Source organism: Doryrhamphus excisus, chromosome 11 (assembly GCF_030265055.1).
Source record: "Doryrhamphus excisus isolate RoL2022-K1 chromosome 11, RoL_Dexc_1.0, whole genome shotgun sequence".
NCBI lineage: Eukaryota > Metazoa > Chordata > Actinopteri > Syngnathiformes > Syngnathidae > Doryrhamphus > Doryrhamphus excisus.
In genome coordinates, this window is record NC_080476.1 from 20,420,001 (window position 1) to 20,432,259 (window position 12,259).

Sequence of the window (12,259 nt, forward strand, 5' to 3'; positions counted from 1 at the left end):
TGCTCACTGACAAAATTATTCAACCCCTTAAAGAACAGAGGTTTCAATCAGGGGTTGAAAGCGCCTGGAGATGTGGACAGAACCGTAACAAGACAAAACAACTGTGATGCTCAGCTCCTTCTAGACCAGGGGTCTCAAACTCAATTTACCTGGGGGCCACTGGAGCTAGGGTCTGGGCGAGGCTGGTTTTCCAAAAAAAAAAAATGCATTTATTAAAATTTTCTACAAGAAAAGCTCTGATAAAACATTCCACTGTTCTCAAATATCTTCTTGCAGGGTCTTGAGACACATGCTAACTCGCAAACTAGAGAGCTAGCGACCTAAACGGTAGCCTTCAAGTTATTTCCTTTCAACTTAAATAGCCAAAAACTTACCACTTCCACACGGATAGGGAGGATAACTATTAACAGTTATTTAACCTTTAACATGAACATGAATCAAACGTAATCATTTTTTCTGGGTACATGATACCATACAGCATCCATATCAAACTTTAAACTTTCATATCAAGGCGGGGGCCTCAAACTAGTGTCCTGCGGGCCACATTTGGCCCGCGGGCCGCGTGTTTGAGACCCCTGTCGGTGGTGTCTTGGCAACATGGTGAAGTCCAGGGAAGGGAAATTTCCCCATGTGCAACTAATAAGGGCATACCTATCTTATCTTGTCCCCATTTGCCTTTCCTGGCTATAATGTCACCGTTTCCCAATCTATACGCAGGGTCCTTATTCTGACATTAAAAAGCAGATGGACAGGATGGACCCTCTTGCAGTTCCTCTTCTACAATGGTAAGAACACAGGAGATCAGGATTTTAGCAACTGCACACACTGGCCACTTCATTAGGTATGCATGCATCATGAATTCATGTCCTTGAAGATGAAAAAGAGCTACAGTCGTCGCTCATTTATCGCAGTTCATTGGAATGACTGAAAGTTTACACATTCAAATTCAATATTTTCATGTTTAGAGCATAGAAAAACTTTTGGATATTCTAAATACAGTTTTAAGATTATTAGAGACATCTACACTAGAAATAGCACCCCTATTGTCACCTCTGCACTCCATTCATCTTCTATGGCCTCGCTATGCCAACTTTTTTCGGGTGAGAGGCAGAATGGCTCATTCAATCCCAGACATTTAACAAAATACAACTGGTCGTTTTAGGTGATTTCCAATGATCTTTCAAGGCAACGCAGAATATTCTATGGTTATATGAACATGGAACATACTAAAAGAAAGACTAAAGAAAAAAGGAGGTTTCTCCCTTCTTCCATTCTTTAAATTACCATATTTTCTGGACTATAAGTCGCTCAGGAGTATAAGTCGCACAATGCCAAAAATGCATAATTAGGTCGAAAAAAAAAACATACATAAGTCGCTCAGGAGTATAAGTCGCACAATGCCAAAAATGCATAATTTGGTAGAAAAAAACCCATATATAAGTCGCACTGGAGTATAAGTCGCACAAGGGCAAAAATGCATGATTAGGTAGAAAAAAAAACATACATAAGTCACTCCCGAGTATAAGTCGCACAAGGCCAAAAATGCATAATAAGGTAGAAAAAACGATACATAAGTCGCTCCGGAGTATAAGTCGCACAAGGCCGAAAATGCATAATTAGGTAGAAAAAAACATACATAAGTTGCACTGGAGTATAAGTCGCACAAGGCCAAAAATGCATAATTAAGTAGAAAAAACATACATAAGTCGCCACAGAGTATAAGTCGCACAAGGCCAAAAATGCATAAAAAGGTAGAAAAAACCATACATAAGTCGCTCCGGAGTATAAGTCGCACAATGCCAAAAATGCATAATTAGGTCGAAAAAAAAAACATACATAAGTCGCTCAGGAGTATAAGTCGCACAATGCCAAAAATGCATAATTTGGTAGAAAAAAACCCATATATAAGTCGCACTGGAGTATAAGTCGCACAAGGGCAAAAATGCATGATTAGGTAGAAAAAAAAACATACATAAGTCACTCCCGAGTATAAGTCGCACAAGGCCAAAAATGCATAATAAGGTAGAAAAAACCATACATAAGTCGCTCCGGAGTATAAGTCGCACAAGGCCGAAAATGCATAATTAGGTAGAAAAAAACATACATAAGTTGCACTGGAGTATAAGTCGCACAAGGCCAAAAATGCATAATTAAGTAGAAAAAACATACATAAGTCGCCACAGAGTATAAGTCGCACAAGGCCAAAAATGCATAAAAAGGTAGAAAAAACCATACATAAGTCGCTCCGGAGTATAAGTCGCACAATGCCAAAAATGCATAATTAGGTCGAAAAAAAACACACATAAGTCGCACAAGGCTAAAAATGCATAATTAGGTAGAAAAAAACATACATAAGTCACTCTGGAGTATAAGTCACACAAGGCCAAAAATGCATAATTAGGTAGAAAAAAACATACATAAGTCGCTCTGGAATATAAGTCGCACAAGGCCAAAAATGCATAATTAGGTAGAAAAAAAACATACATAAGTCGCACAATGCCAAAAATGCATAATTAGGTCGAAAAAAAACATACATAAGTCACACTGGAGTATAAGTCACACAAAGCCAAAAAAATGCATAATTAGGTCGAAAAAAAACATACATAAGTCGCACAATGCCAAAAATGCATAATTAGGTAGAAAAAAACATACATAAGTCGCACAATGCCAAAAATGCATAATTAGGTAAAAAAAAACATACATAAGTCGCTCTGGAGTATAAGTTGCACAATGCCAAAAATGCATAATTAGGTCGAAAAAAAACATACATAAGTTGCACAAGGCCAAAAATGCATAATTTGGTAGAAAAAAACATACATAAGTCGCTCTGGAGTATAAGTCGCACAAGGCAAAAAATGCATAATAAGGTAGAAAAAAAACATACATAAATTGCTCCAGAGTATAAGTTGCACAAGGCCAAAAATGCATAATTAGGTAGAAAAAAACATACATAAGCCCCAACATGAATAAAAGAATAGAGAACAGGCTGAACAGATGTAAGATATGCTAACACAATGCTTATTCAGCTACACAAAACATGAACAGAAAAGGTGTCCAGTGTTTATGTAACATAAACACTTTTTTCATTTATAAGTCGCTCTGGAGTATAAGTTGCAGGAACAGCCAACCTATGAAAAAAAGTATGACTTATAGTCCGGAAAATACGGTAAGTTAGGTAAGTTTGAGGAAAATGTCAGTTCTCAACTAAAAAAGAGAGGAAAAGCAGCTTTTTGAAAAGACATTGGTTTGCTTTTATGACAGTTCAAATATCTAAACACTATACCACATATATACCACATACGTATATAACACGTATATAACACATATATACCACATAGATACCACATAGATACCACATAGATACCACATAGATACCACATAGATACCACATAGATACCACATAGATACCACACATATACCACACATATACCACATATATAACATATATATACCACACATATACCACATAGATACCACACAGATACCACACAGATACCACACAGATACCACACAGATACCACACAGATACCACACAGATACCACACAGATACCACACAGATACCACACAGATACCACATATATACCACATATATACCACATATATACCACATAGATACCACATAGATACCACATAGATACCACATAGATACCACATAGATAACACATAGATACCACATATATACCACATATATACCACATATATACCACATATATACCACATACGTATATAACACATATATAACACATATATACCACATAGATACCACATATATACCACATACGTATATAACACATATATAACACATATATACCACATAGATACCACATATATACCACATACGTATATAACACATAGATACCACATATGTACCACATATGTACCACATATGTACCACATATGTACCACATATGTACCACATATACACCACATAGATACCACATATGTACCACATATGTACCACATATGTACCACATATGTACCACATAGATACCACATAGATACCACACATATAACACACATATACCACATATATAACATATATATACCACACATATACCACACATATACCACACATATACCACATAGATACCACATAGATACCACATATATACCACACATATACCACATATATAACATATATATATACCACACATATACCACATATATAACATATATATACCACACATATACCACACATATAACACATATATACCACATATACATACCACATATATACCACATATATACCACACATATACCACATATATAACATATATATACCACATATATAACATATATATAACATATATATACCACATATATACCACACATATACCACACATATACCACACATATACCACATAGATACCACATAGATACCACATATATACCACATATATACCACACATATACCACATATATATCACATATATACCACATATATACCACACATATACCACACATATACCACATATATAACATATATATACCACATATATAACATATATATACCACACATATAACATATATATACCACACATATACCACATATATACCACATATATAACATATATATACCACATATATACCACATATATAACATATATATACCACATATATACACCACATATATATACCACATATATACCACATATATATACCACATATATATACCACATATATATACCACATATATACCACATATATACCACATATATACCACATATATAACATATATATACCACATATATATACCACATATATACCACATATAGTATACCACATAGTATATACCACATATTTAACACTACACCACAACATAAAGAAAACAAAGGTGGTTTTCCATGAAAATAAAACTTATATACAAATATAACACCATGAACTATTTACAATTTCCACATTTGGAATTGAACTGTGTATGTGTGCATTCCTTAAACCATCCCACTATGCAAACCTTCAGCACGCTACACTCCTCCGTGCTCTTCCACCTCCTCCTTGCCGCCATGTTTGTTTTTTTCATTCAAATTCTTATCAAATGCACTTTTGTCACCTTGCGGCCATTTGTATGATGCAATATACATATGATGCAATATAATTAAAAAAACCACAATAGTAAACATGAGGCGTGACCTGTCTAATGCTAATTCAGGATGTGGTATTGTGCACGTGGACCTCATGTGGCAAACACTTGCTTTTCTTTTTCTAATGTTCCATGTCAGGATTTTATCCAGTAACAGATCTCACATCGTCAAGCTCCCAGCCAGCAGGGTAGGACCGAGCTGAGCCGTGCTAGTCGTAGACAACCAGTAGTACAGTAATCGTGTACTTTAGCAATACAGCAGTAGTAAAGCACTGGAAATTGAAATCGTTTCTTTTCCTTCCTGGCTGGCCAACAGCAAGTGGCGTTCATGCACACGCCTCACCAGTTCCTGCTCATCAGCAGCCCCCCCAGCAAAGAGGCTCGTTTCCAAACCGCCCGCAAGCTTTATGGCAGCACTTTTGCTTTCCAGTGAGCAAAATCAACACATTTTCATTCCAATTCCGACTTTATTTCATCCTAACAACACATTCCTTCTTTCCCAGTGGTTCCCACATTGAAAACTGGCATTCTATTTTAAGGACTGGACTTGTTAATGCCTCCAATACCAAGTTTCAGGTGAGACCGTGGAAAATGTAAACATTTATACACACTTTATGTATTTATATAAAGTGTTGCTGTTATTTACACGTGTGTCCTTTTTAAAAGATGCATGGAGCAGCGTACGGCAAAGGCATCTATTTAAGCCCAATCTCAAGCATCTCCTTTGGATATTCTGGTATGAATATGCACAGCATTTGAATGTAATACTCAGACGCTCATATGGGCATGACTGTCACATTCATTTTGGGCCCTTTATGGTTTATTCATACGGAAAACAGGGTTCAATTCCACCCTCGGCCATCTCTGTGTGGAGTTTGCATGTTCTCCCCGTGCATGCGTGGGTTTTCTCCGGGTACTCCGGTTTCCTCCCACATTCCAAAAACATGCTAGGTTAATTGGCCACTCCAAATTGTCCATAGGTATGAATGTGAGTGTGAATGGTTGTTTGTCTATATGTGCCCTATGATTGGCTGGCGACCAGTTCAGGGTCTACCCCGCCTCTTGTGAGTCCCAAAGATCAACCAGTACCTCGCAATTGACGAGTTGACTGAGTCACAGTGTCATCTTAGTAAGAACATTTTTCCAACACTAAATTCATCACACAGCAACTTAATACACAAAAGGTGTTTTTTAAGTTTGAAATGACAAAAAACCCAAATTTTTCAAAGTTTGAAATGAAATGAACACTGCAAAGAACACAACTAAACATCCAGCTGCAGCACAATGTTTTGGCATGAACTATAAATTCCTTCATTCATTTTCTACCGCTTATCCTCTGGGACCCTGTTGTACATTCTTTGAGTTGTTGAAAGAGAACAGTAAACTTGCAAAAATGTCATTTATAGTGGCTGCACGGCGGCCAAGTGGTTAGCGCGCAGGCTCCCCGTGCATGTGTGGTTTTTCTCCGGTACTCCGGTTTCCTCCCACATTCCAAAAACATGCTAGCTTAATTGGCCACTCCAAATTGTCCATAGGTATGAATGTGAGTGTGAATGGTTGTTTGTCTACTATATGTGCCCTGTGATTGGCTGGCCACCAGTCCAGGGTATACCTCGCCTCTCGCACAGCTGACAGCTGGGATAGGCTCCAGCACCCCCGCGACCCTCGTGAGGATAAGCGGTAGAAAATGAATGTATGTAAGCTTCAGCTGTACGTCTGTACCTTCCAATGTTCTTCATCAGACATGGGGAAGGGGCAACACCAGATACCAACCAAGGAGGACCTCCTGAAGAAATATAACCACATCCATAAAGTCCAACAGGTAAGCCACTTTTTACATCGAGCTTGTATCTTCCAAATGTTCGTGTTAAACGTGATATTATCTCATTGTTGCAGGATCCGCCTGGCAGGTTTCTGCAAAGCAGGAACCTAAACTGTGTTGCGCTTTGCGAAGGTTGGTATCACCAAGAAAAGCTTTTTATTTGTATTAATTTGACTCCACTCTTTTGCATAACATTTGTGTTTGTTATATAAACAGTAATAACCACAAAGGACCTCAAGAAGCACGGGAACGTGTGGGTGTGCCCCGTATCCGACCACGTGTGCACACGTTTCCTGTTTGTGTAAGTGCAACCGAAGCACGCCAACTTCAGCGCAACATTGTGCGTCTGCCTTGAAACAACGTGCCGCCATTTTGTGTCTCAGGTATGAAAACGGCCGCGTGGGAGATGTCCACATCAACACTCAGGACTCCGACATTCAGAGACAAATTTTACACGTCATTGCAACCAGGCCAAGCTGAAAAAAGGACGGATATACGTACCATACAGGTGGTCACATGACGTTTTGGGGTTGATGCCAAAGTAGATCATGAGGTTTGAGCATTTGGAAGTGAGCCCCGAAATCAATGAAACCTGAACTTCCTTACACGGCCTGCACTCAGTAAACACACGGGGGTCCTTGGGAACGTTTGGGAGAGTGACCAATCACAGTGGGGCGGGGGCGGAGTCAAGTTACACACACCTCTTGGGCGGTAGGCAGGAAATCCAAGGAATCATTGCTGGAAGGGGTGCAGAATCCGGAAGATCTAGAAAGCCGTAGCTGCTCTACAGGAGTCCATAACTCAATGCAAGGGTCCATTTAAGAAAGTCCTCAATCTCCAATCTTAATTCAGATCTTTTTAGTCACTTTTTTGTCTCTCCTGCGAGGTTAGCCCTTTTCCCGACACTATTTTACAACATCTGTGCAAATGATATGCAAATGAGATGATGACACACCGAGGATAGCCAATGATTACCTTTTGTCACGCGCTGCAGTGACACCAATTAGCTGCTTCAGGTGAGCAGCCTGTTGGTTTCTCTTCGGTTGTTTTGCTTTGGTTTTCCTTCCGAGCTTCCTCTACGGTTTTGTGTCGTCATTTCAGACCTCGGTGGTCCTGATGGGAGGAGCTACCTGACAAGATTATCTGTGCTACACCTTTGGTGGCAGGGGGGCGTCGTTCCATAGCTTCTCCTACGTCTTTCGCCAATAATTAGATACCGTATTTAGTCTTTAATATGGTGCTTTTAGTTGCATTAATAATTTATTGCACAATAGTTTTCCGTTATTGCATTTTTGCCTTATGGCTGCTCTGTGCGGTAGAACGGATATTAAAAGACTCTTTTTTCAAATCGACCTGCTTGTCTGGGATTCAACCCATCCTGAAGCGTGAGATATTTTGGAGGCGTACGAGTGTGTTCAGTGTTCAAAATGCATGTCTGTTGGTTTCTCTCCCAGAGGCGAGCGTTGAACGTAACAAAAAAAAAAAAATCCCAATATTCTTTCACCATTAGAGTCCCAAAGATCAACCAGTACCTCGCAATTGACGAGTTGACTGAGTCACAGTGTCATCTTAGTAAGAACACTAAATTCATCACACAGCAACTTAATACACAAAAGGTGTTTTTTAAGTTTGAAATGACAAAAAAACCAAATTTTTCAAAGTTTGAAATGAAATGAACACTGCAAAGAACACAACTAAACATCCAGCTGCAGCACAATGTTTTGGCATGAACTATAAATTCATTCATTCATTTTCTACCGCTTATCCTCTGGGACCCTTCTTTGAGTTGTTGAAAGAGAACAGTAAACTTGCAAAAATGTCATTTATAGTGGCTGCACGGCGGCCGAGTGGTTAGCGCGCAGGCTCCCCGTGCATGTGTGGTTTTTCTCCGGTACTCCGGTTTCCTCCCACATTCCAAAAACATGCTAGGTTAATTGGCCACTCCAAATTGTCCATAGGTATGAATGTGAGTGTGAATGGTTGTTTGTCTATATGTGCCCTTGGATAGGCTCCAGCACCCCCGCGACCTTTGTGAGGATAAGCGGTAGAAAATGAATTGATTAAGTTGCTGTGTGATGAATTTAGTGTTGGAAAGATTTTCTTACCAAGATGACACTGTGATTCAGACTGTTAATCTTTACCAATCTTTGCTACTTCCCGGTCCACAGCAGACACTTCTTCTACTTTTCCTTCTCTCATGTTTTCCTCATTCATCAACTCTTCACACCGTCACAGTATTTAGTACAGTAAACCTCGGATATATCGGACTCGGATATATCGGAAATTCGCTCACAACGGACAGATAAAAAAGAACCGATTTTTCTGTAATGCATTTCCAATAAAAATTCATTGCATATATCGGATTTTTTATAACGGATTTCGCCTATTTCGGACAAAATCTCCAGTCCCGTTCCAATGCATTTCCATGAAATTTCCCTCGCATATATCGGATGGCCGCATCGTGGCGCTCCGATTCGCCGAATCGTGACAGGCCGCTATACGACGTCATTTGCAGCGTTGCCTGGTACATTGGAAAAATAGTCAAGGAAGTGCCTTTTTATAACGGATAAAATCCGATTTACGCATAAACCGGATATAAATCCGATATATGCGTAAAACTGACATTTTCCGGTATACGCATATAACGGATTTCGCTTATATCGGACAAAACCAGTGGGAACAATTGAATCCGATATATCCGAGGTTTACTGTATAACGTATTTTCTGGACTATAAATCGCTCCGGAGTATAAGTCGAACAAGGCCAAAAATACATAATTAGGTAGAAAAAAACATACATAAGTCGTACTGGAGTATAAGTCGCATTTTTTGCGGGTAATTTATTTTACTACTAGACCAAAACAGACATTACGTCCTCTTGGAAGACAAGTTCTAACCGATTTATGCATAAACTGGATATAAATCCGATATATGCGTAAAACGGACATTTTCCGGTATACACATATAACGGATTTCGCTTATATCGGACAAAACCAGTGGGAACAATTGAATCCGATATATCCGAGGTTTACTGTATTTGAGCATTTAAAAGTAATATTTAAAGTCATTTACTTAGTCTTGCATTTCATTTGAACAAACGACAGCGTGCTTATTGTTCATGTTAGCAAACACCGCAGGATGCGTCCCCTCCTGTGAGGCAGAAAGGCAACATTATAACACTACCGTGCTTCCATATGAGCCCCACAGCTGCCACCCCTTCTTCTCCCGTCGGCGTGGTTGGCTGCCATTGCTGTTTTAAAGACATTTAGGCCAAAAAAGTGATGACGTAGTAGTGACATCATAGTACAGCAGCCATTTAGTGGGTCATCCCAGCAGGCGATAGATTGACTACAAGGTTGCATTAGCCCAAAGGACGACCATATGGCTTCCTGATTCTGGTGCAAAGGATACGGACATGATTACCAGACTCGTATGGGCATCAAACGCCCAAACTTTCTGAATGATTGATTGCACAATAAAACAATTGAGTTGTGCACAAGCGCACGCCTCGTTGCTTCACATTTAATCATGCGTATTCATTCGCAAAATTCCTGCGGCTTCAGGGTGTAAATGAAGTTTGATCGGCCAACGCCAGCGTACATTAATGAGTTAGAATGCCGCATGTGCCTTTAAGAGCTCTTTGTGCCACTCCACATGCCTCTCTCGGAGCCTCGTGAGTGTTTCTTGGCATCGACTCTCCTCCTGCTGAACCGGGCGAGGATGTCCTTCACATCAGAGGTAGAAGTAGACAAAGACATGTCCATGTTTCTGCTTTTTCTTCATTACCTCACAATGACGGATGTTTGGACACATTATGGACTGTAAACAATGACGGAACCAACGGATCAGATGAGAACTTCACTCAGTCAGAAGAACTTGAGGAGAGTGAGCCGCACAGAAGACAGCAGTCCCTATCCCATTCCTGGACTTGCCACGGACTTTCTCCACATGAGAGTGAAAGAAGGAAGCAAGATCCGCAATTTACTGCGCTTCGCAACAGCTCGCATGCAAGACCAAGGCAAAAACAGCGAGACATCGTTGAGACAGGTCGTCTTCACCGGTTCGGACAGAGGAGTCACTAAGACCATCACTTGTGTGGAGATCCTCAAACGCAAAGTGGCAGGACTCCACCAGGTCTCCAAGCTCTACTACAAGACAGTGAATGAGGTTTGGGAAGATGACGGAGACGGAGACGGAGACGCGGGGGGAAGCAGGCAGAGGACAGTCCCTGCCATCTGTATCCTGCTGTCCAAAGACCCTCTCGACGCTCAGGAGCCCGGATACCAACCTCCACATACCGCGATCACAGAGGACACGGACACATGTGAAGGCGTGACCCGGACGCCGCATGGGCCACCCTCGGCTAAGCGAATACGTATGGAAGACTGGAGTCAAAGTGTGCCTCCGTTGACAAATCCATTTCAGGGTGGCCTAGTCGGCTTACCAGGACAAAAACATGGCGAGAGAAAGAGGCGGTTCAACTAGCAACCAGCCGGTCCACTCTAGACAGAGAAGAACCTGTTTTTGATGTAGGTCCTTAAAAACCGCAGAGAAGAAGACTACTACCCCCATCCAGATAGAGAAGCTGCTCCTTATGCATCCATTTCTGTACCGCTGGTCATCGTTAGGGTCCCGGGTAAGCTGGAGCCTATCCTCGCTGACGGTCAGAGGCGGGGTACACCTGGACTGGACGCCCATCGCAGGGAACATGTACTCCGTATATGGACCAGCAACCACTCACGTTCACTTTAAGACCAATGGACAATTCAGAGAAGCACCAAACTACACGCAGAACAGAAAGGACATAATAAGTAAATTATGAATATGTAAAAAGTATGTGCTTTTTAACATTGGTACACTATTATCTGTATGTATTACTATTACTATTACTATTACTATTACTATTAAAGTGGAATCCTATGCCAAATATCACACCAACTAGCACAATATTAATTAGAACCATTAGACATATTATGTAGTATGGGCTGCACGGTGGACAAGTGGTTAGAACGGAGGCCACAGCTAGGGGTTCAATTCCACCCTAGGACATCTCTGTGTGGAGTTTGCATGTTTCTCGGGTACTCCGGTTTCCTCCCACATTCCAAAAACATGTTAGGTTAATTGGCCACTCCAAATTATCCATAGGTATGAATGTGAGTGTGAATGGTTGTTTGTCTAAATAAATTAAAAGTGTTTTGTACAGTACCGTTCATAATAACATTTCAATGAGACAATTATATTGTTTCACCCAAGCTAATTATCTAATTATCTGTGTTTTAGATATATTCTGGCATATATATATATATATATATATATATATATATATATATATATATATATATATATATATATATATA

General features: G+C 40.1%; 2 protein-coding genes across 3 annotated transcripts in view; both read left to right on the forward strand.

The window, feature by feature from the left end:
• Positions 1 to 10,646, forward strand: part of LOC131138015 (protein mono-ADP-ribosyltransferase PARP6-like) — a 20,267-nt gene extending 9,621 nt beyond the window's left edge. For both annotated transcript variants that reach the window (XM_058086551.1, XM_058086552.1), the window contains 9 exons: positions 718 to 785; positions 5,221 to 5,269; positions 5,398 to 5,510; positions 5,585 to 5,657; positions 5,748 to 5,817; positions 6,824 to 6,903; positions 6,978 to 7,035; positions 7,120 to 7,204; positions 7,287 to 10,646. In XM_058086551.1, the coding sequence (XP_057942534.1) occupies positions 718 to 785; positions 5,221 to 5,269; positions 5,398 to 5,510; positions 5,585 to 5,657; positions 5,748 to 5,817; positions 6,824 to 6,903; positions 6,978 to 7,035; positions 7,120 to 7,204; positions 7,287 to 7,383 (693 nt within the window). In that variant the 3' untranslated portion in view covers positions 7,384 to 10,646. The remainder of the gene's footprint in view (positions 1 to 717; positions 786 to 5,220; positions 5,270 to 5,397; positions 5,511 to 5,584; positions 5,658 to 5,747; positions 5,818 to 6,823; positions 6,904 to 6,977; positions 7,036 to 7,119; positions 7,205 to 7,286) is intronic.
• Positions 10,647 to 10,715: 69 nt separating this feature from the next.
• On the forward strand, positions 10,716 to 12,116 carry LOC131138016 (ribonuclease P protein subunit p25-like protein). Its single transcript, XM_058086553.1, has one exon. It carries the CDS (start codon positions 10,731 to 10,733, stop codon positions 11,385 to 11,387), a length of 657 nt encoding a protein of 218 aa, XP_057942536.1. The 5' UTR covers positions 10,716 to 10,730; the 3' UTR covers positions 11,388 to 12,116.
• Positions 12,117 to 12,259: the final 143 nt, after the last annotated feature.